The sequence below is a fragment of the Phocoena phocoena genome, chromosome 6 (genome assembly GCF_963924675.1).
Source record: "Phocoena phocoena chromosome 6, mPhoPho1.1, whole genome shotgun sequence".
Taxonomy (NCBI): domain Eukaryota; kingdom Metazoa; phylum Chordata; class Mammalia; order Artiodactyla; family Phocoenidae; genus Phocoena; species Phocoena phocoena.
Window position 1 is genome coordinate 103,089,490 of NC_089224.1, and position 26,064 is coordinate 103,115,553.

Here is a 26,064-nt window from a genome sequence, read left to right on the forward strand (position 1 = left end):
ATAGAGAGTGCTGTGATCGATTAGCGATGTCTGCCATGGGTGAAACCGGGGCAGCAGACACCTAGGTACCATGAACTTGCTTTCCCTGTCCTAGAGTCTCCTTCCGAAAACAACATATCAGGTTAATCAAAGCAGGAAGGAGGACTTGGGCTGAAACATGCTTACTAGCAGCCTCTAGTGGGAAATGCATCAGGACACCCAAGTCATTCTAAAATTACAGGATTAGCCTGGGACAAACGGGGTCCCCTGAAAACATAAATCATGGTCTTGTGTAGCCCAAGCCCTTTTGTTTGGGGTGGAAGAGCTGCAGCGGGACAGGGTGGATGTGAGCACAGCTGTGTCTGGCCTGTGTTCTCTGGAGTGAGTGGGACTGGCTCTGGGCAGGGTTGGTGGGGAAGCCCAGAAGTGCCAGCTAGAATCCTGGGGTGCTACCACCTAGGCAGCAGGCACCCTCTTTCTACTGAGCCAGGGCCTGCCCCGCCTGGTAGCACCCCAGAAGTACACTCACCTAGGCAGCAGGCACTCTCTTTCTACTCAAAGGTGGGTCCAGAGTGAAAGCTCTGCCCTTTCCCTGGGCTCTGTTCCCCAGCTCCCCCATGAGAGGTCCCCCCAAAGAAGACGTGGCCCAAGCACCCCCATCAGGAGTCAAGTAGCCAACAACGGTCCCCAATTCTAACTTGTCCAAGCGTTCAGAAATGTCACCACACAGATCAAACACCACCTCCTCTATGTCTCCTGCACATATGCTGGATAACTAGGTGAAAGCAGGGTCCCCAACACACACCCCGAGTTTCCTCTGTCCTCTCCTTAAAATGGCTAGTACTTCTCCCAGTCCAGTGTGCCGCATCCTTCTCCTGGGCCTCCAAACCCATGGGGGTCCTTGCCCCGCCCCCTCCCGCCGGCCCCCGCTTTTCCCCTGGGCAGGCCTCCTTCTGTGCCCTGTTGGGCCTCTCAGGGTTGGTCAGTGTCTCTTCTCTCTCTGAATTAACTTGACATAACCAGACAGATGGAAATGATAAAATTAGAACATAGCTTTCCTTTGGGGACATCCCACAAACACTGTAGAGTTTTCCAAACAAAAGCAACAGAGTGGATAACATTGGGGGTTGTCCGCTATTCAGAATTCAGAGATGGTTCCAAGGAAGTAGTAAATAAAGGCCAATATGGGAGGAAAGAAAACCTGTAAATTGGAAGGCTGTTGGCGTCGTGCGATTCAATTCGGCCTTTTGCTACTGTAATCAGCTTAAGTTGAAGACGACTCCTGTCTAAATGGGAAACACAGGCTGTTGTTTTCACCCTGGCTCCAAATTTCAGGGAGCTCTGCCTTCAGGGAGGAGGGCTCCGCGGTGCTCCTGGCGGGTTCTGGTTCTCGGCAGGAGAGGGGAAGGCCAGGCCCAGGGGCCCAGCTCGTGGTGGGCAGGATGGCGGATGAGGGGTGGAGGCAGAGCGGGTGGATCCCTGGCAGCGGCTCGGACTCCGGATTTCAGCGGCTGAGGGGCAGCTGCCGGGCGCCCATGCTCAGATGCGGAAGTGCCGGCAGCGTTAGTACTGAAAAAGGATGACCTGCAAGAGGAGGGCGTGGGAGGGGGCTGAGCCAGGGCCTGCCCCACCTGGTAGCGCCCCAGAAGTCCTCGAAGGCATGGAGAAGGAGGCGGGCCCAGGGCCCACATCTAGGCTCAAATCCTGGCGCAGACACTTACTTGCTGCGGGGCCCTGGGTAACTCACTCCCCCTCTCTGAGCCTGTTTCCTCATCTATAAAATGGGGATGACAACACCTCTCTCTCAGAATGGGGAGGAGCTGGTGAAATCCAAGAGCAGCAGCAAGTGTCTCCTGGGCACTGTACCCGGCACTGGGCACAGTGCACACCTGCATGATTTCACAGAAGCCTCACCTCAGCCCCACGAGGGTGTCCCACCACCATCTCCTCTTTACAGGGGAGGCCGCTGAGGCCGGGGAGGTGAAACTCAGTGAGCCCGCAATCACACAGCCAGGAAGAGGTGGACCCAGCACTGCAACCCAGGCCTAGGTTCTTGAACAAGCTCTCTTCATTAGACCCACTGTCTCTTCCTCTCCAGGCCACCCTGACAGTTACCAGCGGTGCCTACCAAGCACCAGGCAACAGGCCAAGCCCTTCATGCAGCCAAGCACCTCGACAGGCAGGTGGCTCAGACACGCCAGGTGCCTGACACACAGTGGGTGTGTTCCCAGGTCTCAAAGAGAAAAGGTGGCTGAGCTGGGGTCCGGTCTGCCACATCACACGGCCTCGCCCACTCACCCCACCTTGGGCCGTGCTCCCCTCTGGTCTCTGGGATGTCTGCCTGACTTTGGACTCTTCCGAACAGAAGCTCTCTCAAGAGGGGTGACTCTGAAAGACGCTTCCCCTCCATAAGCCTCAGTCTCTCCATCTGATCGATAACGGCCGGGCCCTGATTTCTAAGAGCCTTCCAAGCTCTGAACTGTGGGATCTGGGCCCATGACCGGGAATAAATGTGGTCCTGGGGCTTCCCTGGTGGCGCAGTGGTTGAGAGTCTGCCTGCCGATGCAGGGGACTTGGGTTCGTGCCCCGGTCTGGGAGGATCCCACGTGCCACGGAGCGGCTGGGCCCGTGAACCATGGCCGCTGAGCCTGCGCGTCCGGAGCCTGTGCTCCGCAACGGGAGAGGCCACAACAGTGAAAGGCCCGCATACCAAAAAAAAAAAAAAAAAAAAAAAATGTGGTCCTGGAAGCTCACAGGCAGGTGTGGCCAAATGATGATGTGGTGGAGGTGGAGGGTGCTACCCCAGATGCTCAGAGCACTGTTCTCCCGGCCAGGCCAGTGCTGGTCTTGATGAGTGGGTTCAGGGGGCTGCCCTAGGGGGCCCTGAGTCTCCTCCTCACTAGGCTGGCTCAGGCCCGGAGGGACTTGGGAGAAAGCCCATGCAGTTCTGCACTGACTGGTCATACACACAGCCCGCCAGGCTGGCAAGATGTGGACAGAAAAGGTCCCTGGCCGCTGGCAGGAAGGTCTGGCAGTGAGAGGGCGGAAGGTCATGGAGGAGGCGGAGACATTTTTCTGCAGAGCCGCTGGACATGAAGTTGGGGATATGGCCCAGCAAGAGAAAAACTCTGGCTCAGCAGCCAAACCCAGGGGCCAGAAAACGTCCACGGCCAAAGCTGCCAGACCCCAGACCGGCTCATCCTTCAGGCTGAACCAGACATAACCACAGGCTTAGCTGAGAAACCAGGAGACGAGGGCTCACCTCCAAGAGCTGAGCCCAGCCCTAATCTGTTGCAAGGCTCCCCTCTCCCCTCCAGATAATGCCCAGGCCCCTTGCTTGAAGGTGCAAGGCCTTCATTATGTGACCCCCTGTCAGCTCCCACCCCACCCAAGGCCTCAGCCGCACTAAACCCCCCACCATCCCTCAAATCCAGGTCCCTCCAAGCCTCCTTGCCTCGGCACGGGCTCCTCGTGTCCCCCGCTTCTTCCTGAGAGCTGGCCACTCCCTCTTCTGAATCCTCGAAGGCCACGTGCATCCCTCACCGCAACTGCCCTGTCAAGCTGGGATGTGGCTGCCTGCCTCCTGCTCTAAGCCACCCACCCACTCCCTGAGGATAGGGACCACGCCAGCTCGCCTCTGCAGTCCCGGTGCCAGGTGTGACAGGACAAACTCTCCCACAGGACGGGGGCAGCTCCGAGGCAGGCAGTCCTAGGATGGAGGCCAGCTTGTACCCACGCTCACTGTGTGACCCTGGGCAAGCTGCTGCTCTGACTGAGACCCAGTTTCTGCAGTTATGAAACGGCATCAACCACAGTCCTCTTCCTAGGGCGACAGTGAAGGGCGAGGTCAGAGAGCGCTGTGTAAACTGTGAAGCGCGGCGCAGAAGGAGGTCACTACTGAACCAGGCGGACTTCAGAGTCTGACAGACTTGCTGCAGCCCCGGACAAACTGTGTCACCTCTCTGAGCCTCTGTTTCCTCATCTTTACCATGACGATGCCCTCCTCATATCCACAGGGTGATTGGGTGGCATCAGACAACACGTGTAAAGTGCTTCAACCAAAAGCAGCCCTTCCTGTATGACTATCTCGGAGGGGACGTTCCTGGGGCGTGCTCACCCGCCACTGGGGTCTGCGGGATGTGGGGCTGAATATGTACTACCATTTACTTATAAACCTACTGGTCCTACTGGGCTGTCCGTACCTCCGCACCATCTACTTTCCCCACGGTACCCAGCACAGAGCCCAGCACAGAGCCTAGCACACAGCAGGTGTTTAATTAGGAGGCAGAGTAAGAGGGGCTGTCCTGGAGGAGTAGTCCCACGCCTGTCTGCCTGCCAAAATCACTGGGGTTGGGTATTACACCCGCAGATCCCGGGGTCCCGTCCCAGAACTCCCCACCAGCTCTCTAGGGGCGAGGCTGGGAAATCTGCATCTCTACAAGCTGCCCCAATGACGCTGAGGCACATGAAGACTGCACTCAGCTCGAAGGCCTGGCCCTGTCTCCCTGGCCCAGCACACCCAATGACTCCCGGGGCTCCCTGCCTCTCCGAGGACCACTATAGTGATGCTTGTAAAAGAGGCCTCCAGGGCCCACCACGCCTTCACCTGGCAGCCCAAGGCCTCCGCCTCTCACTCTTTTTCCTCCCAAGCCTGTGTGCCAGCAGCAATGAATTGCTCTGGGTTGCCTGAGAGCCGTGGCGGCTCACGCCTTCCCGGCTGAACTCTGAGGTTCAGACGTGCCTGCGTCCAGGAAACCTTCCAGTGTCTCTCCTGAGTTGCGCCCCACCCCCCAGCTCCCTTGGCCTCTGCGTCGCAGTTTGATCACCCTTTGTTGCAACTGTTGGCCTCCTCGAGGGCAGGGACTATATGCCTTCCTCATCTCTGTGCTCCTGGCAACTAACTCGGGGCTTGCGGGCACAGTCAGTACATAGTGAATGTCGGCTGAATGAGTGAACGAATCAAGGCACAAGTTCTCATTCAGGCTCTGTGACCTTGAGCCACCTGGGCCTCAATTTCCCCGTCTCTAAAATTAGAGGGTGTCTGAGAGCAGTGGCTTTCAAGGCTTGCTGGGAAGTGTCTGGGAGCTGAGCCGGAGGTGAGGGCCCTACTCACTCCGCAGTTTCACCCAGAGCAGCTCCACCCCCTTTCATCTGCATCTTGTGTTATGGAAAAGAGTAAACAAACGGGTTCCCGGGCTTAAAACAAAGCTTTCAAGCCACTGGACTGGGCAATGTCCAAGCACCGTTCTGGGTGTCCAGTCCTAATGCTTGAGACAACCAGAGATCGGGTTCCACAAAGGAGGCCTTACCAGTTGACCACGGTCACTGGCTGGCCTGCTGTCCCCGGGCCCCACCAGCTCGGGATATTCACTCCCAACAGACAGGAATACAAAGGAGGAAGTAGGAGAAACCCGTGAGATGGTGGGAGGCGGGGTGGTGTGTGATATATAAGCCCTCCTCGGGACCGCCAAGTTTGAGCAAAGTAACTAAATCCACAAATCTGAAAAAGAGAAGGCCAGCCACGGGCGGGCGCGCTGTGAGGAGGCTGGCCATGCGCGCTGAACACACTGGCACCTGCTTGAGGGAGTACTACCTCGGGGGCACAGTGGGGGCCTGAGTGTCTGGGCAGAGGGTCTGCCACAAAGTGGCATGGTGCCTGCTCGGCGATGAGAATCCTGCCAGGAAGCCATTCCTGGCAAGGTGGCTCTGACCCACCCAACCCAACCCAGCTCCGTTTACCTTCTCACCCCGGTTGGAGAGTGGCCCATCCATATCGGCTTTGAGGTGGACGGGGGGCGCGGTGTAAGGCAGCCGGCAGTGCACCTGCCCACACTGTACCTGACCTGTGGACGAGAGGATGCCTTGGAGCCCATCCCCCAGCCTCCATGCAGGATCCCACCAGCCCCAGGCTCGGTAGGCTGGAGCCCTGGGGCCAGTTTCACCTCTGCCACTTACCAGCTGGGTGGTCCTGGGCAAAATTTCAATAGGGTACCATTTTTCTACGTGAAATTCTTTATGAGCTATAAAGTGTTACACGATAACTGTCTAGCTCACTGATAAATAAACTCATAAATGAGTATGGACAGGCACCCCTATGTTCATAGCAGCACTATTCACAATAGCCAAGACATGGAAACTACCTAAATGTCCATCGACAGATGAATGGGTAAAGAAGATGTGGTACATATATACAATGGAATATTACTCGGCCATAAAAAAGAACGAAATAATGCCATTTGCAGCAACATGGATGCAACTAGAGATTATCATACTAAGTAAAGTAAGTCAGAAAGAGAAAGACAAATACCATATGATATCACTTATATGTGGAATCTAAACTATCACACAAATGAACTTTTGTGCAACAGAAACACATTCATAGACATTGAGAACGGACTTGTGGTTGCCAAGGCGGGCTGGGTGGGAGAGAGGTGGAGTGGGAATTTGGGGTTAGCAGATGCTAACTATTATATATAGAATGGATAAACAGCAAGGTCCTACTGTATAGCACAGGAAATTGTATTCAACATTCTCTGACAAATCATAATGGAAAACAATATAAAAAAAAGAACGTGTGTATGTATATATACATATATACACATATATATGTAACTGAATCACTTTGCTGTACAGCAGAAATTAACACAACATTGTAAATCAACATTGAAATTAAAAAAGTAAAAAAAGAAAAAGAAACGAATATGTACAGAACACCTCCTACATGCAAGGCTGTACCCCATCCATTAGAATCCTCCCTTGGTGCACTGTACCTTCTTATCTCCCAAGAATCACCAAGGCTTTACCCCCACACCCTAGAGGACTCTGCACTCATATGTCACCTTCTTTATGATGCTCTCCCTGACCATCCATTTACAATTGCAACCCAACACCAACCCTACCCTCTCTGTCATCCTTCTCAGCTTTATTTTTCCTCTTTAGCACTTACCATCATCTGACTTACTGTATATTTTTTATTTTTTATTTGATATTATCTGTCTTTGCCAGCTATAATGCAAGCTCCAATGTAAGGAGGAATTTTTGTCTGTTTTCTAGATTCTAGATCTTTGTGGATTTCCAGGATCTAGAATGAGGCATGGCATCTAATTTGTTGAATGGGTCTCTGTACAACATCTAAAATTGGCGGTGGCGGGGGTGGGGGGAGTCCGTCCTTATGTCTGACCCAAATCTCTCATGCTTCAGCCTCTTTACCACTACAGTGGAGAAGTCTATGGCCTTGCTCTTCTCTGCACTTCACCCTCTTTGGTCAGAGGGGAAAGAGCTTTGTACAGAGACTTACAATTGATATGTAACTTAGGACAAGTCACTGTTCCTTTCTGAGCCCCAGTTCCCTCGTCTGTAGAATAAGGTGGTTGTATAAGATGGGGGATTCTTAACCTGGGGGGTTTTAGGGGTCCACAAACAGCCTGAGATTACATGGGAAACTGCGTGTGTGCATATTTCTGGAATCTGATTCCAAAGTTTTTTTATCATATTCCAAGTTCGAAGTCTCCGGGAAGCTCAGGAACCTGTGAATTTAGTGCACGGCGAAGAAGAGTGCTAGGGTGACCTTCAGTCACACAGCAAGAGACAGCAGGTCCAAACACCCTTGATGCCTCCTGCCCTGAGCTGGGTTCGCCTTAAGGGGAAAAGGAAAGGGTACCTCAGCCCCTTCTCTAGGTGTCCAAGACAGTTCTAGACTTGGCCGACAAACCGTGTGGGCAGAGGCCCGGCACAGCTCCCGAGGCCATGGCCCCACTCCCCACAGGGCCACCTAGATCCATTACCAACTCCACAGCAAGTGCCGGCTGGTGGCCCAGACTCCTGGTACCTAGAGAGCCCCTGGTCCTTGGCTCCTTTAACAGATGAACTAGATCATCAATGGGCTCTCTGCAGCCTGAACATGTCATTGTTTCAAAAAGAAAGGGGGAAAAAAGTCCCTCCTCCTAAGCAGATGGTTCAGAAATGGAACAGAACAAAGAGACACTGTTTCCAACTGACAGCCTGGCACGGTGAGCAGGGCTCTACACTCTCAGCTCCACCAACCAGAGCCACTGCCACCTCCACAAGGGCAGCTAGTACTCATCCAGCACTTACTAAATGCCGAGGACGTTAAGTCAAGGATCTCATTTGATGCTCGCAACACTGCTTTGAGATACGTATTCTTTCCGTTTTTTAAAAGGGCTTGGATTCTTACTGTCCTCATTTTTTACAGATGAGGAAACTGGAATTCAAGGATGCTAAGAAGCTTACCCAATGTCACACAGCTAGTAAGTGACAGGGACGGGATCCGAAGCCCCGCAGTCGGATGCTAAAGCCCACATTCAATCATTAAGGAACCTGGCTCCCACTAACTTACTGTTGGCCCTTGGTTTCCTCATCTGTACAATGGGATGGTGATGTTTAGAAACATGTGGTAGGACAGTGCCTGGCACATGGCAGGGACTCAGGACACAGCTGTGCTCTCCCTGACCTCCCTTCTCTTTCCCTTGGAGCCAGAGAGGGAGGGTTTGAGTTTGTGGGTATGTTGTCATCACTGCTATATTTCTGGTCATGCCCAGCTTTGAGGAAACAATCAATAGAAACAACCTCAAAGGGAAAGAAAATCTGTGATAAGCACCTGCTCAACAGCAGATTCACTGAATGTCCATCCCCCAGAAATGCACAAGCCTACTCTCTCTCTTTCCCCCAGGTTCCTGCTCGAAGGTCACTCCACCACAACCTGCCACCCCCTCTCCACCACAGTGCTCAGTCCCCACTGACAGGCCTGCCCTCCATCCTTTATTCGTTTATTCTCTCTCCCCCCTCTCCTGTCCTGCAGCGTGAGCCTTGGGAGCACACAGGCTTTGGTCTGTTGTGTTTTCAGTTGTATCCCAGAAGGCACAGAAGGCACTCAAAAAATATTAACTGAACACATGAGTGGATCCTCATAACCCTGTGAAGTAGGCATTATTAATGTCCCAGTTTACAGATGAGGAAACTGAGGTTCAAAGAGGTCAGGTGATTTGCCCACGGCCTCACAACCTTGGGTACTCCTGCCACCCTGGCTTTCTTCTGCAACCCCAAACGCACCCATGCCACGCTTTCTGCCTACATTCGGTTCCTCTGCTGCCTGCACCCCTATTTCCCCACTCCTTGTGTCTCACGAATTCCTACCTATCCTTCTGGTCTCAGCCCACTGACAGGCAACATCTCCAGACACTCCCAGCCAGCATCTTGACTACAGGAATCACCACAATTAACACCACACGCTCATCTATCTCGTATTGTTCCATGTCTCTCCCACCAGAACCCAGGCTCCCCAGGACAGGACTTTAGCCATCTTGTTCTCTCCCTAGTCCCCGGGGCCTGGCACCGAGTGGATGTTTGGAAAGTACCAATATTTTTTGAACGGCTTAATAGCTTGCCTCTACTAAGGGTCGAGTCCCTCTAAGGCAGAGCCAGGGCACTTAACTCCTCTCCACAACCACTAGGTCCGAGGGACTGCGGAACCCTCGTCTGCACGCACGAGGCTCCCCATGCCTCCGCCGCCCACGAGCGCTCATCTACACCCCCCTCTCCCACAGGCCGGGCGACCAGGCTGTGGCGGTCACTTACTCTCAATGTAGCCGTGCAGGGTGACCATGCGAGCCCGCTCGGGGCTGCTGAACGGGGAGTAGTGGATGTCGTCGGACAGGGCGGAGGGGAGGCGGGACGGCGGCGCCCCGGAGGGCGGCACGGGATGCTGTGGTGTGTGCTTTTTATGACGCGCCCGGCAGTTTTGAAACCACACCTGGAACGACAGCCTCAGCAGCCTCAGCCTCGCGGAAAAGAGTCGGACGCGCCGCCGGGGGACCCCAGGAGGGACTGCCTCGTCGCCAACTGAGGAAGGGCGGCCACGTGCGCCCCGAACCCGCGGCTCCGCAGCCCAGCTACGCGCTCGAGGGCCCACCCCCAAGGTCCCTAGGCCCCGCCCCAGACCCGAAGGCCCCGCCCACCCCCGGCCCCACCTGGATGACCCTTCGGCTGAGGCCCGTCATGTCCGCAAGCTTCTGCAGCGTCTGCGCGTCGGGGTTGTTGTCCTGCGCGAACTGCGCCTGCATAACCTGCCAGGCGCCGCGGGGCGGTGAGGCACGAGCCCGCCGAGGTCGCCAAGGCCCCGGCCCAATCAGAGGCTCCGGCCCGGAGGCCACGCCCCAGACAGCTACAGCCCCTCCCCGCCACCCGCGGGTCGGGCAGAGGGGCGGAGTCAGGAGGCCCGTTCAGCCCCGCCCACTCCGAGGCCCGGCCCACACCCGGCCACTCGCGGCCCGCCAAGGTACCTGCAACTGCTCGGCGGTGAAGGACGTCCGCGCGCGCTTGGCCGGCTTGGGCTGACTGTCCTGTTCCGAGGGCACTGCCCCCTCCAGCGTGAGGCCGTTCCCTGAGGGCGACAGAAGTGGCTGACCACGCGTCCCCATCTCTTCTAGTGGCAGCCTGGAAAGGACGGGGGTGGGGGGAGCTGGTCCCTGGAAGTGTCGGGAGCGGAGTGGGCTGGGAGGGGGGATCCCAGGGTCCTAGTCCCTGAGCTCAGTCTTTGGGGAAGGGGCTTCCACTTCTGAGCGTCTGCTCAGTACCAGACGCTTCTCTTTCGGTGTGCCCTTTATGTCTCACAGCCCTGAGCACGGGCGACATTATCCTCGTGTTACAGCGCAGGAAACTGAGGTTCAGAGAGAAGAAAATCCCAGCTCTGGACCTTTCGACTGGTATTCTGACAGCTGGCTGACTCTAGCGCCCCAAATTGGGCTCCCTCCTTGATAAACTGGGGAAACCAAGGGCTGGCGGAGATGGGAAGCAGGCAGGTTACAGAACTGTGATCCTAATTTTGTAAAAACGGATGGGAGCAAAAAAGGTTGGAAGGATATACACCAAAGTGTTAGCAGGAGGGAGTGCAATTATGAAGACTCTACTTTCAATGTTTCTGCAACTTTTGAAGTTTTTTCAACAATCACGTGTCTCATCACCTTATTTCTCTAAGGTTTAACTTTGCTAACTGGAGTATACGTTAGTTATTCTCTTTCCATTTACATTACTTTTATAATCACACTAGATGTATTCCCATTTTAGTTTTTAGAACCTCATTTTTTGCAATGCAAAGGTAATAACATGCTCCTTGCCAAAACCTCAGAAAATTCAGATAAGCACAAAGAAGAAAATAAAAATCTCCAGGAATTCCACCACTGTTCATAATTTTTTTAATTAGGAAAAACACTAAACAAACACTCCAACATACAGACATAGAACGAAATCTGGGAAGATAGACACTAGAATATGAGGGGTGGTGGCATTCGAAGTGGTCTTTATTTTCTTCTTTTTGCTTAACCATCTTTTCTTAATTTTCTATAATGGGCATGTGTGTGTTTAAGATTAAAAAGTAAACCAGTAGCCAAAACTGAGGGCTGGTCAGTAAAGGAGTCCTGAGACCATAAGCCTTCAGGTTCCCTGCGTGGTAGGAGTCTGGAGTCAGGCCTGACTGTGAGAGCTGGAGTGTAATTGGCAAGGTTGTGACTAGGGGTAGTCCCGGTTGGTCCAGGTATGGAAGGAGCCTGGAGTCACTCCTGAGCCATGGTGTGGGGGAACCTCTAACTCCTGGACTTCCATCCCAGCTCCACAACTGACTTGCCCAGTTACTTGCAGGTAACTTCAGAGCACCCCAGCTTCATTTGCTCCCCACCTAGACCCACTCAGCCCTGATCCTGGCTGGAGAAAGTGATGGATCTGCTGTGGCCATGGCCAAGAACACTCTGGGGACGTCTAGACTAGTTCCTCCTCAGAGGCACTGGGGACGGGGCAGACACTTTATGACTCAGCCCCCATGATCCCAGGAAGACCTGGACCCTGTCTCTGAGCCTGTCTTGGGAAATCACAGTATCAGAGCCAGAAGAGATTTAGGGATCTTTCTAGTCCAATATCCATCTTGAAACTAGGGAGACTGAGGCCCAGAGAGAAAAGGAAACTTTGTATGTCAGCACAACACGCCAGAAGCAAACCTGAAGCTTGGGTCTCCGGACTCAGAGGCCTCTCTCCTTACAGTCCAGGATGAAAACCCCACCCCCAGATCTCTGGCCTGTAGCTGCTGCGGTGGGAGTTGGGAGAAGAGGGTCACTTCATCTCTCGCAGACGGGCCCAAGCCTTGTTCCAGGAAACTGGAGGGGATGAGCCTCCAGGCCAACCAGAGCTGTCCAAAGGTGGAGTAGGCTGCCCCACTATGAGAATCATCTCTAGGGTTCACTGAGCGCCTCTCGGCTTCACAGCACATCGGCTCATCTAGCTTTGAGGTATCCTACCATCAGCCCCATTTTACAGATTAGGAAACATAATTTGCAAGGACCGGCTGTGACTTCCAACTTTCAAACAAATGGTGGAGCCAGAAGCGGCCAGATCCGTGTGCAGCCCCACCCCCATGCTGCCTGCAGGTGATAAAGGGGGCAACTGGCTCTAGCGAAGTGTGGGCAGTCCCTGGGGTGCTGGGGGGGTGGTGGTCGTCAGAGAAGGCTGGGGAGCCGAGGGGCGGCCAGTTTCGGGGCGGGGCGGGGCAGGTTGGGTACCGTTCTCGGCGGCCCTCTTGAGATTCTCAATCATGGTGTCGTAGTGGATGCGGCAGAGCACCTTCTCCTCGACCAGGCCAAACTCCTCGCCCGTGGACAGCTGGCGCTTGCACGAGAAGCAAGCGAAGCAGGCCAGGTGGTAGGCATTGCCGCGTGCCCGCCGGACCCAGTCGCTGGCGTAGATCTGTCGGCCGCACCTTGCGCACTTGGTCCCAAATCGGCTGAAGGACACGGGGTGGGGGTGGGGGGCGAAGGGGAGGGGGTGGCGAGGCTCAGACAGGCCATCCAAATCCTAGTGGCCCGGCCGTGCCCAGGTTCCTGAGGGCCTTCACGCGTGCATTTCCCTTTGGCTGGATTCACCACCCCCTGCAGCCAAGTCCCACCTAGAAGGCAAGCTGGTAGGTGGTTTTTATTTTCTTCCTGGTGCTTTTCTGAGTTTTCCAAATTTTCCTCAATGATCACTTAACATTTGTATATAGTATTAACTTGCTCATTAAAATATAAGTGTTAGGGAAAATTTAATAGTAGTAATAATATAGGCAGATTTATGAGCACTTAACCACTTGCCCAGCAAGATTCTAAGTGTTTTATGCTGATCGTCCCAAGTAATCTTCATTTTGCAGATGAGGAAAATGGGGACCAGAGAGGTAAAGTAACTTGCACAAGGTCACACAGCTTGCAAGGAGAGAACTCCTAGCCAGTATGACTCCAGAGATGAATAAACGGTAACCCAGCTGTAGAGAAGCTCAGAGTTTCTTGGAAGCATAGACAGATATGCCCTTACTAGCTTTGTGACCCTGGGCACATTGTTTAACCTCTCTGAGTTCTCATTTTCCTTGCCCTAAGCTGAACTAGGTGACAACAGCAGCTACGGCTATTTGTTTAGTGCTTTGTAGTCTATTAAGTAACCAGCTAGTCCCAGACTCTGGAGTCCTGTGTCATTCTAACAAGACAAAAAAGCCCAGATCAAATGCCCCACTCTCCCTTAAGCCTTCCTTGATCCTGCTTCTTCCCCTTCTCCCTCCCCTTTTGTGTGGTGTGGCTATTTGGGTGTGGCTGCCTCCACCACCAGACTGGGAGCCCCTCCAGGAAGCAGCAGTCTGATTTGCCCTGTCCCAGAAGTCAGCCCAAGGCCTGTCCCCAGAGCACCAGGGAAAATTTGTTCTTGAAGTGAATGACTCACTCTGTGACCCTGTCCGGACCCTCTGAGCCTCAGTTTCCTCTGGTGCACACTGTTTCAGGGTATGGTGCTTTCACCCATCCAGCCTCTCAAGCTTAGAAACCTAAATCGTACACTCCTCCCTCTCCTCAATCCCCCATCCAACCAATCATCAGGCGCTGTTGGTTCCCTTTCCTAAGTATCTCTGGGACCCATCTCCTCCTCGCCACTGCCACCACTGCCCTCCTAAACCAGGCTCCCACCATGCGCCCCTCGCTGCCAGTCTCCACACCCATCCTCCACGTAGTGGCTACAGGGAAGTTTCCAGCATGCACACTTTACCCTGTCCGCTGCCCTGCTTAAAATCCTCTGGTGGCTCCACTCTACCCTCAGGATCTGGTCCAAGATCCTTGGGAGTTTACAAAGCTCAACAGACCACATCCTCTCTGGCTCCTCTCCTCCCTAACCTTCCTCAAGATCCCTCACCCTACACTCAAGCATGAGCCCCAGTCAGCTACAGTGGAAGGTTGGTTCCAGGTCTTATGGCCCCCTCTGAAGCACTTTCCCACCCCAGGCCTTCGCACAGGCTGTTCCCTCTTCCCACCCTCCCCCCCACACCCCCAGTCCCACAGCTCCCAGCACCACCTTCTCGGCAATGATCACACCCGTTTGTAAATGTCAGGTTTCTTGGCTCTCCCTTCCACCCCTGGCATTCCTGGGAAAGGAGCTAGAAGATCTGCCTCTGTGTCCCCAGAGGCACATTTCCACCCAAAAGAGCACTCGGAAATGCCTTTGAGTGCGTGGAGGAACCAGCCCAGCAAATGCGCCCAGGTTACAGCCTCGCCTGCCTTGGCAGATGCAAGCAGCTGCCGGTTGAATAAACGGCCTCGGGTTGACCTGAGCGCAGCAGAGCGGAGGCCTCTGCCAGCCCCGGCTCTAGACGTACCCCCAGTGCCATGCCGCTCTGTCAGACAAGGAGCCCTAGGGGACCCTGTCGGCGGGCGGCGCGGTTCGCTCAGGCAGCGCTGCGCACCTTTGCGGGTTCGGTCAATTGCCTCCCAGACAGAAGTGGTTCCCGACCCCGGAAATTCGGCTTCCCCGGCACAGCCCGCCGTCTCCGTTCGCAATCTCTCAGTAAAAAGGAGAGGAAGCCGCTTTGCCCACCGGAGCCTCCTCCCGCCGAGGGGCCGACCCCAAGTTCCGAGGTCCGGCTCAGGATTGGGAGAACTTCCGGGCCTCTGAAGGGAGGAAGAAGGGCCAGCCGGGTGCAGAACCCTCGCTGCGCTCCAGCGTCCTGGGGCGCAACTCTTTCTTTGCATCCCCCTCGCCGCAACCACGTGAAATGGGGACTCTGGCACCCAATTTGCACACGTGGAATCGGAGGTTCAGGGTGGACAAGTGACTTCGCCAAGACCACACGGAGTGTGGGGCAGGGGTTGAGGTCCCCTCCGAAGTGCAAAAAGAACCCCTAGAACCTGCGAAAGCAGCCGGACGGGAGATACGTAGAGTTGAATCCCGGTGTATGAACAGGAAAGGGACCTGGTCTGACCAAGTCGCAATCCCCACTCCGGGCCTTGGGACCTGGAAACTCCCGCGCGCAAGGCATAGGAACCCTCAGGCTCCGGTAAGCTGGGAGTGCGTTCCCAGGGAGTTGAAAGGGCCGGGAGGCGAAGGTCCGGGCCCTCAGAGGCCGGCAGGAGCCGTTGCGTCTCCAGCCTGTCGTGTTCCGGGATCAGTGCGCTGAGCCAGAGTGTATGTAACATCTCGGATCCTGGCGCTTGGCTCTGCGGGATGCCTCGTTCTCGGCCAAGACGCATCCAAGACTCCCCTCGCATCCCTGATCTTCCCGCTCCACGAGCCCCGACGCCCGGGAGCGTTCTGCGCCTACGTTGGCGGCTCACAGTGCCCTCATCCCCTCGCTCTGAGGCGGGAGCCGCTAGCGACCTGTCAGCAACTTTCTCACCCTCCGCGTGTCACCCTAAATGCCAGGAGCTGTCCCCAGCTCTAGGAGCTCCCTGCGCTCGCCGTGTCTCCGCCCAGTCAACGAAATCATCCTCCCGCTGGATCCTTGGATGGAGTTGGGGGGTCGTTTTGCAGTTTTCGGGCCGCTCCTGAAGCGTGTCCCCCACCCGGGGAAGGGGTCAGTGACACAAACAAGGGGCACGAGGAGGCTTACAGATCCAGGCTCTGACAAACCGACAGACTCCTTCCCAGGCGGGCTGCGAGGCCCGAGCCGCCGGATTCCGGAAGCAGCGAAATTGGCGGCGGAGACAACGAAACTTCAAGAAAGGGGTGTTCGGGAGCTGCGAAGGGAGCGCCAAAGCGATTAGGGGGCGCGGCCATCGCCCGCCACCCCCAGCCTTGTGCGCGCCCCTCCCTGGGCCCCCGCGCGCGCCACGGGGCAAAGGCTCAAAGCACAGAGGCGCTCTGAGGATGGAGAGATGTTGGACGGAGGCTGCGCATCCTGGTAACTGCTGAAAGGAGCGGAGTGGGCCACGCGCACCGCCTTGCCCTCTCTCCCCGGAGCAGGGAACGGAGACATCTGGGTGCTAGTGGCTCCGCAGAGGGAGGTGTGCGCCATTGACCAAGTCAGGCTCGCTCCCCCGGCCTACCTCTCCTGGATACCGAGTAAGAGCTCGGAAGTCATTGGTTAGGTGAATGAGCCTCAACGAAAGAGCCCATCGGAATTTCACTGCGACCCCTGCCCATTACTAAACTACCCCTTTTCTGCATGAGGAAACCGAAGCTCAGAGTGGGAAGGGCATTGTTAATTAAGAAGCTAGTGCGCCTAGGCGGTGCCACTCAAACCAGGCTTCCCTTGTTTTGCGTTCAGGATGCTCGCTTGAGGGCCTTAGAGCGAGTCTATGAAGCAAACTGGGGGGATCAGAGGTGGAGTCCTTCCTATTCCTTCTGCTCCTCCCCTTCCCGGCAAACCATTCGGAGAAGCAGCCAGAAACAACAGAACCAGCAACTAAGAGGTTAAAACGGCCCACTCCTCGGAGGTCCCAGCGCAAGGCCCCTCCCCGAACGCCTCTCTCAGCTCCCCCAGCATCTGTCCCCCAACAGCTGGCGGCCGCTGGGCTGCTCTCTGCCGCGGTGGGGGGCGGCTTCCCAGCTCTGAACCTCCTGGGGTACCCTAGCTCCAGGGGAGGGGGTGGGGTTCTCCCGCTGGAGTCCGAGGTCTGAGCTTGGGTTCGGGGCAGAAGGAGGGAAAGAAGGCTGCGGGCTTGCCCTAAGTGTCTCGCGCCAAGCTGGGGACAGCAGTAGGTAGGGCCCCTCCCAGGCCCAGCCCGGGGCACTCTCTGAACCGAACCCCACCCGCATAAACACAAGGAGAAGCAGTTAACCCGTTACTCCCCACTCCCGTGGTCAGGAGGCAAGAGGGCTAGAGACCTTGGTGGCAAAGTTGCTCCAGTCACTGGGACTCTGAGGTCACTTCACTCCAGCCCTAGTACTCCCAGGGCCCACCCATGGAGAGTCACACAGCACAGCAGGTGCTCCCTGTGGGAGCCCTAGGGCCACAGGGGGTGGGGTGGGGTGGGGGAGGTGGCCTTTGCCATTGCATGGGCCCCACCTTGCACAGGGGGGCTGCTGACATGTCTCGGCTATAGAAGAAGAGTACTGAGTATCTAGACACAGGGATGGTGAGTCAGGCAGCCCCGGGGCTTATCCCAGTTCTGCCGCTTATTAGCTGTGTGACCTCACCACTCAGGGCCTCAGTTTCCCCTCCTATAATGTAGGGATTATGACAGTAGCCTACTCACAGGGGGAATCTGAGGAGTCAATGACATAAAACAATGAGATGTAAAGGGTTAACACAGTTCCTGGCTTAGAGAAGAGCTCCGTAAGGTCTCCTGACAGCGTCCTCGTCCCTGTCTGGTCCCTTCTTCCACTCTCTCGCTGGTGGGACCCGGGGCACAGCACTTTCCACTCTCTCAGGGCATCATCTCCCCCACTCTACAATAGGCAAGACGCTTCAGGAGGCCAGGAGCTTGAAGGGCACTGCAGACCAGTCCGTGCCTGCCTTTGGGGGGCAGCGGCCACAGGTTGGTGGGCAGGAGGCAGCTGTCTGGGGTTTTGCTTGCTGAGGGCAGTGGAGACATGAATGCCCCAGAAAGGAACGCTATTTTCCCCCCAGGACTTTTTTTTTTCTTTCACTTCTTGGAAGAAAATAAAAAACAGTCTTAAACCAAAAAAAGTGAAGAAATTAAAAGCAATACACATTTTCTTGGTGGTAGTTTTTTTTTTTTTTTTCTGCTAGGACTCAGGCGGTTAGGGGAGGTGGGAATCTGGTTGAAGCCACAAAGGCTGGTGAGGTCTCTCTTTGGATGGCAAATGGAGAAACAGAGGCAGAGAGGTCCAGCGACCTCACTGAGGACACACAGCCAGTGGAAAACCAATCCCTTCCAACAATGCAAAGCCAGGAGCAGCATTGGACCCCTGGACCACCTCCCCACCCAGGCTCTGCAGCCTCCTGCCCCGATGAGCTTGGAGTGCCTTCCTAACTTCTAGCTTCCTGAGTCCCCAACGCTGCCAGCTCTGCCAAAGGAGATGGAAGAGGGGTCTACAGGCCAGTGTCAAGGAGGGGCAAGATAGGGGATAGAACTGAGAGGAAACTTTTCCCTGGGGAATAAGACCAGAGCCAGAGGACCTCGGAAGCTACCAGTGCCCCCTCCAGGGGGTCTTGGCCACTTCCTCCCTCCCTGCATCCTGTCCAGAGATCTTGGCCTCTCTTTGGGGTGAGCGCTCCAGTCCACTTCCCATCAGACTCTCGACCTTGGGCTTCAGGAAACAGAGGGCTAGAGGATCTGAGCGCTCAGCCCTTCCCTGAGCCCCAGCTCTAGAGAGGGGCTCTGTCTCCCGTGCTCCCATTCCCGCTCTCTCCAGGAGGGGCTCCTTCACAGCAGCCGCCCAGAGCCTGGGCTGCCACGCTGCCGGGCACTCAGTAGTCCTTGCCTGGCACTCCGCCTGCTTTTTTCTCTCCCTTTCTGTGGGTTTTATTATTTTTGTTACAGGTGGGGCTGCCAGGGATGAGTTATGCCTGGAGGGAGACCTGGCTGGGGGAGAAATGATCAGAAGAGCCACAATTCTTCTCACATCCCAAGGAATGTGAGCTTTTATTCTCTCCATTTTCTTAACCAAAAATCTGTTTTAGTTTTGCTTTGGGAGCTCTTGTCACTGCTGGAAAAGGATTAGCGTTCAGAACCTGTAGCCCAGAAATGGCCCATCCCCATCCTTGCTCCCCAGACTGCCTGAGGAAATGCCATTAGGGGATTATGTCTGGAATCCTGTCACCAATGGTGACAGTGGTGACATCCATAGCACCTACACTTTAGGGAGCCTCTACTGAGCCTTCCTCCCTTCACTGGCCTCCTTGGCAGCTCAGAGAGATAACCCTGGTAGGAGGACACTGAGGACAGAAAGATGCAGGGATTTGCCCAAGGTCACACAGTGATCAGGGCTGGCCTGGTGGAGCCTGGTCTCTGTGTCTCCACAACAGCTGGACATCCCATTCCCCACCCCACCGCAGTGGGAAGGGGGACTCCACAGCCAGTGAGGTGCTGAACCGTGAGATCAGGATCTGAGTTTTGACTAAGCCTTGAAGGTCTAGGAAAGCATGTCAACCACGGGGGCTCGGTCCAGCCTGGGCATGAGCTGGGGCTGGAGCTGCAGCAAGGACATGTGGCTCACAGGGTGGCAGGTCTGTCCCCACCAGGAGCGCAAGGAGAGGGGGCCAGGCCTGCCTTACTCTACGGGAAGAGGTCTGCTGGGTTTCCCAGGCCTCAGCCGTGTCCCTGGATAGCTGATGAACCCAAGGAGCCCTGAAAGAGTAGCTGGCTTGTTTTTCTTTTCTTTTTTTTTTTTTACCAACTGGAGTCAGGCCTAGAGCAGGGCACTGGCTACACAGGGACCCTAACCTCCCTCTCCTGCCCTGGCCAGCTAAGTGTCAGATGGGACAGTGGAGGGGAGACATCACACTCTGATTACACACCACACAATGATAAGCCCGCTCTCACACACACACACACACACACACACACACACACACACGCGCGCGCGCGCGCGCGCGCACGCGCACACACACGGTCCCGGCATTCACACAGCCACACACTCTCTACACTCACACATAAACTAAAAGACAAATGCTTGTTGTAAAGGAACACCTACGCTGTCCGCATACCCCTCACCCTGCTCAGTGACACATTCCCCCAGCACCACTGCACAGATCCAGACAAGACAGACACACAAGCATCCTTGAGTCCCATGAGTCCCAGGCCACCTGGCAGAGCCGCCCCTCCCCATGCACACTCCAGCTGCACTGCCGCTCACAGCCATGCACCAGGAAGAGTCCGTTTTTCGAACCAGGCTTCCTAAGGTTTCCTTAGAGTACCCCAGCCCCCAATGCTGCTAGCTTCTTCCTAGATTCAAGGTCCTCTCTTTCCAAGTTCCCAGAGACTCAATGCCGGGGAAGGGGGAGGCACTGCCTTCTACTGCATCCCCTGACTCAGGGGATCTTTCTGGGGCTGGGGTCTTCCCAGGAAGACTGAAGCCATGACCTCTTCCGAGGCAAGGATGGGAAGGATGTCGGCGGACTGGGGAAGGGGGTGGTGGTGGTTATAGGGGAGTAGCTTTCTCCACTTCCTGAGAAAGCCCTTGGGAACAGGCGTGCGGCCCAGGAACCAATCTCACTCTGCTCTCTTTGGACTCTGTAGGCCCGCTGGACGGGCTTCAGGCCTGCTTCACGCTTCCCGCCGGGATCGAGCCGGCAGCCGCTGCTCCTCTGACCTCGCAGTGACCTCGACCCCGTGACCGGGTCAGGCCCGAGCTGCGTGGTGAGAAGCCAGGCACAAGCGACGGAGAAGAGGCGGGAGGACTAGCCGGGCTGCTGTTGAGAGCTGAGCGGCGGGGACGCGGCACCGCGGCACAGAGAGCGCAGCCCAGGGTGATCCTACTCGGGGCCCTGGCTACGGCGCCCGACTCCCCCTTCCTGTCCCGGCGGCCCAAAGTCAGAGCCTAGACCCCAGAGAGGCTGAAGCCGGGGCCCGAAACGACGACGGAGCTGGGACTGGAACAGGCACCTGGGATGCAGGCAGAACCCAGACTCGAAACACTATACTCGAGCGATGCCGGGGTCTGAGTTGAGGCGGAGCCGGAGACCGAGGTCGGGAGTTAGATCGATGAGCTTGAATATGGGTTCGGATCCGAGACCGATGCGAGGCTAGTGCTTGGGGCCGGACCAGACTCGAATCCAGCCTCGAACCCGGCCGGGGTAAAAGCCGAGACCAGAGCCAGGGCAAGAGTCTGGAGCCCAGCTCAGGGTCCTGCCCGGGAGAGACGCCGGCTTGGCTGGAGTAGGAGTAGGGTTGGAACCCAGAGCCGGAGCGCACCGGAGATGCAGCCAGGTCGGCTGGGATACGAGCGGATCGGGGCAAGACGGGGACATCAGAGCTCGACCAACGCGCTGGAAGTCGGAACTTGAGCCTGAGACTCGGGCGGGATCCGAGACCGAGCCAGAGACGCGACCAAACCCGAGTGGGCCACAGCAACCGGAGGCGATCAGCGGCCCGAACCTGTGCTGGCACCCGCGCTCGGCCTGGAGCTCCTGGTTCATGGCGCTGAGAGCCGGTGGGCTGGGCCCTCGCGGCGCGCCAGAGCATTCGGGACACGGGGGCTCCGGAGCCAGAGACAGCGCGTCGCAAAGGCGGCCTCCGCGCGCCGGTGGCCTGCCTGCGGCGACATTGCTGGCCCAGCGGCCGCAGCCTACCTGAAGTAGTCCATCTTGCAGAAGATTTCCTTGTTCTTGATGTAGCAGCTGTTCTGCTGCCTCAGCGACGTGCGACACACGGAGCACTCGAGGCACCGCACGTGCCAGATGAGGTTGTTGACCTGGGGAGGGGGTGGAGATGGGGGGCGGCTCAGCGCGGGCCTCTTTTCACGCCTGGCCCCAGCCTCCCCGGCCCCATTTGCAGACAGATACGCCAGAGCTCTGAAGGTACATGGGACTTCCCCACTTTTCCTCTGTAACACAGACTCAGGGAGGTAGAAATCAACTCTGCCCATTTTTCAGACAGGAACCCGGGAACGCAGAGAGATGCTACGATTTGCCCGAAGCCACGCAGTCAGGCAGGGATGAGCCAGGTTTCGAATTTAGTGGACCTGGCGCCGGCATCGTTGCCCTGCAGTCCTCTGGGTTGCAACCCACACCCCGCCAACACACGCAACACTCCACCCCTGTCTCACCTTGAGCAGATATCGGTCCAGGATCTCGAGGCCACAGCTGGAGCAGATGTTCTTGCCGGCAGACGGCACGGAGGAGGCAGCAGAGGGCGGTGAGCAGACAGATGGCGTGCTGGGCGTACAGGGAGAGGCCCGACCCTCGTCCTTGTCCAGAGGGCCTGCCAGGGCCTCAGCGTCCGACTGAGCCTGCAGTGGGGAAAGAGGGAGAGCCGCGCTCTGAGCTGAGGGCTAAGCCAGGTGCCCAGCGTTGCTGCTGCCTCGGAGACAAATCTGGGGCCTCAGCGAACCAACTAACAACGAAATGCCCCCGAAACGACAAGCCACGGGCTACAGGACAGGAATGGAAGGGCCTACTGGAGAGGACAGGACGGCTCCAACTTTTAGCACGCGCTTCCTAGGTGCCAGGAGCGGTCAAAGCTCACATTCCCGGCCAGAAAACCGAGGCTCAGAGAGGGGCGGCGCCCTCCGGTAGTCCCCCAGCGCACGGGCAGCTGTTCGGGGCCGGAAAGCCCGGTCAGCTCCCCAGGGCCCGGCCGCCGGGAGACCGGGGACCGAAAGCAGGGCCGAACGAACTCACCATGGCGGGCGGCGCGGTCCCTTCAAGGCAGCGGGTGGTCGCTTTGCAGCCGGACCCTGGCTGGGCCATCACCTGGGGGAGGGGGGAGGGAACGCAGGCGGCGGCGGCTGTAGAACTGGCTCCGCGCAGCCTGAGCCCAGCGCCTCCCCGCGCCTGTTATATAAACCGGCGCGGAACAATGAGTCCTAACTTTGTAGTGGGCATTTAAAGCCCTTCCCCACAAAAGCGGTGTCTCTCTAATGAAGCAATTTGAATTTGGATTGGATTTTTTCCCTCTCTCTCCCCCTCTCCCTGCACTTAACCCGTGGCTCTTGAAGTAATCGCTTAGTTCCCTTGCAATACAAGCCTCTGAGGGGGAAAAAAAACACGCGCACACATACAAACTACCTGCAATTAGAAATTGTCGTGAATGCCCAAGATAAGAGGTAGCCAGAGTGTCAATTCCAACTGTCAATCAGTGAGATCCATCAGGCCGCCCAAAGAATTGCAAATTTGATTTTTTAATGGTAGTAATTAAAAATCGAATTTTTTCTCCCTCCACCCTCCCCCTTTCTCGCTCCCTTCTCCTCCTCTCGACACAAAATGCAAAAAGGAGAAAAGAGAGAAAGAAAGAAAAGAAAGAGATGGGGGGTGGGCGCTTGAGGAAAATAAAACCGGGAGCGTTGGGAGCAGCAGCCCGTCCACCCCGCGCGCGCGGCGAAATCGGTGCGGCGATACCGACTCGGATTCAGGCGCCTTTCGCGGGCCAGTCGGAGGGAAACCCAGAGCAAAACAGGGGCTACATCGGGGCCGAAACGGGACCAAAAAGAGAAAACGGAGACGTCCAAGAAGGGGAAAAAGCACCCTCCAGCCCCTCGGAGCGCCCGGGACCGGCCCCGCGCCGAGATTCTCAGCCTTGCGCCCGCACAACCCCCGGCGCATTGGCGCTATCAGCGCCTATTCAGACGGACAATACCCGCCTCGCCTCCTCTTGATTCGCCTGTGTCTTTGCTAAATCGCTTTTTGAGAAATTCCTTCAACATTTGCATAATGTGTTCCCGCTTTCCGCGACCCCCCCTCGCGCTCCTGCATGCTCACACACTCACATACACACACTCCCAAGCGCACCCCAGCACCCCTCCGCTCTGCGGCCGCCCGCCACCCGGCCCGGCCCGGCTGGGTCTCGGCCCCTGTCCCACCCCGGCCCGGACAACTCACCCACTCGCTCTCTCGCTCGCTCACCTGGTCGGTGGCGGGGCCGCCCTCGGCCGGCAGCCGGCAGCCCTCGGGCAGCGCCGGGGCGGCGTTCTCATGCTTCCAGTACATGGGCCGGGGAGCGGCGGGCTCAGCGGACGCGCAGCGCGGAGAGCCGCGCCAAGGGGGGCCACGGCCGCAGCGGGAGCAAAGGCTGAAGCAGGAGCTGGAGGAGAGCGGAGGCGCCGGCCCCGCCGCCCCGGGCCCGGTCCCAGCCGCAGCCCCCGCCCCCGCCCCCGCCCCGAGCCCAGGCCGGTGCGCAGCCCTGGCCTCCCTGGCTGCCTCCGCCGCGGTCTCGGAAGAAGGTCCCGACAAACTTGGAGAGGCCCCCGCCCCCTCCTTCTTCTCCTCCTCTCCCTCCTCCTCTCCCTCCTCCTCTCCCTCCTCCTCGTCCTCTTCCCCCTCCAGCTGCGGCGGCGGCTGCCCTGCCGCTGGAGCCCCGCTCGGTTCAAGATGAGTCATGCGTGACCAATCCCCTCCCCGCCAAGGGAGAGCGAGACACAGCGAGGCAGCGACCCAGAGACACACACAGACATATAGACATACAGAAACTCAGAGCTGCTGATGGAGAGACTCAGAGACACGCTGACATACAAAGGCACCCTCAGGCACACACGCACCCAGCTCTCACCACCGCCCCTCCCTCCAGGGGCACCCACAGACCTCAGGCACAGCCCCACTTACTGGTACAAGAGGGATCCATGGTCACACCTTGGGCTGAGCTGGGTTTCATATAAAGTCACACATTATACTCCGTTGATGCAATCCATGCCTCCTACGTTTGTGTACATCTGATGCAAATGATGACCTGTTCGCATCATTTACAGGAGCACAAGACATCTACACATACTCACACACCTGCGCAGCTGTCTCTGCTCCATAACAACTAAAGAGCACACCAGTTCCTCAGGGCTTGGGCTACATCCCATCCTCAATGGGATTGGGCTGGGTTGGGGGGTTGCTCCCCTGAATTCTCCAGGGAAGGATTGCCTGGGACACCCCCTTCTTTGCAGAATTTGCTGAGCTATCCAGTCTAATGTCATCTCACCTTCTCTAGGGTTCTAGTGATAGTGAGAGAGGTGGGGAAAGCAAGGAGGCCCAGGCATTTATATAGGAGACACAGCTCCCAAAGACTCAGACACAAAAGCCTCAAACTCAAAGACAAGGCCTTACACACACTAACATACTACATACACGCACAAGTGGACACTCACAGCCTCAACGCCCTTCCCACACAAACTGAGCTTAGGGAGACATGTAAATATACATCGTCTTCTGAAAACAAACATGCACACTTAGATCTGGCCCTACAGACACTACACACCCCATCTCCACCAAGTCGCACATACCATCACCTCCCTAACTGCCCTCATTTACAAATGTAAACGCCCACACAACTATTCTTACATGTGTACACACATCCATAGTTAAGAGAGCACAGACTCCCATGGAGCTCCAAACCCATGGAAAACCCCGTGCCCTCGACTCAGACACCCTCAGATATACACACATATCCCTACAGATGGCAAGGTAACCATTTATAGTCAGAAACAGCCTACACACCTCTGCAAACAGAGGATTCCCAGTAGTCACGGCTTCAATCATGCACACACACAGGCACATCCTAACAGACACAGGCAGACAAGCATATCTTCCCTCCAGTGTAATACTAAAGGCTCACACCTGTATCCTCGAAAGAGACAAATATCTGTTTTTTTACAGACACCAAGGTACACAAAAATGGCCCCAGCCTCAGCCAATGGCATTTCCCACCCGCTGCATTTCCAGCCATTTTATTGCTCTCAGATACAGACATTCAGAGTGAAAAGTTTCTCTTCGGACCCTAATCTCTTTTTTAATATATAAATTTATTTATTTTATTTATTTATTTTTGGCTGCGTTGGGTCTTCATTGCTGCGCACCAGCTTTCTCTAGTTGTGGCGAGCGGGAGCTACTCATTGTGGTGGCTTCTCTTGTTATGGAGCATGGGCTCTAGGCACGCCTGAGGCATGGTAGTTGTGGCATGAGGGCTCAATAGTTGTGTCTTGCGGGCTCTAGAGCACAGGCTCAGTAGTCGTGGCGCACAGGCTTAGCTGCTCCGGGGCATGTGGGATCTTCCCAGGCCAGGGATCGAACCTGTGTCCCCTGCATTGGCAGGTGGATTCTTAACCACTGTGCCGCCAGGGAAGTCCCTGGACCCTAATCTTTTCTGCTAAGAGCACAATTGCAATGTGAAAGCTGGTGCATATGCAAACACATACGCACACATACACACGCACCCTCATACATCCACGTGACCACAGATGAACAACATC

The 26,064-nt window shown here is 56.3% G+C and overlaps 1 protein-coding gene across 3 annotated transcripts; it reads right to left on the reverse strand.

Annotated features, from left to right (window-relative positions):
• Positions 1-776: 776 nt before the first annotated feature.
• LHX6 (LIM homeobox 6) lies at positions 777-23,821 on the reverse strand. Of its 3 annotated transcripts, XM_065878845.1 has the most exons (10): positions 23,738-23,821; positions 22,517-22,588; positions 21,943-22,125; positions 21,467-21,588; positions 12,543-12,763; positions 10,278-10,378; positions 9,966-10,061; positions 9,574-9,748; positions 5,719-5,822; positions 777-1,563 (listed from the first exon to the last, which is right to left on the reverse strand). In XM_065878845.1, exons 1-10 carry the CDS (start codon positions 23,819-23,821, stop codon positions 1,543-1,545), a joined length of 1,179 nt encoding a protein of 392 aa, XP_065734917.1. In that variant the 3' UTR covers positions 777-1,542. The 3 variants fall into 3 exon arrangements, with proteins under 3 accessions (XP_065734917.1, XP_065734918.1, XP_065734919.1); XM_065878846.1 differs by lacking the exon at positions 5,719-5,822 and having other exon boundaries at positions 1,484-1,563; XM_065878847.1 differs by lacking the exons at positions 5,719-5,822; positions 23,738-23,821 and adding an exon at positions 23,387-23,437 and having other exon boundaries at positions 1,484-1,563.
• Between the last annotated feature and the right edge of the window lie 2,243 nt (positions 23,822-26,064).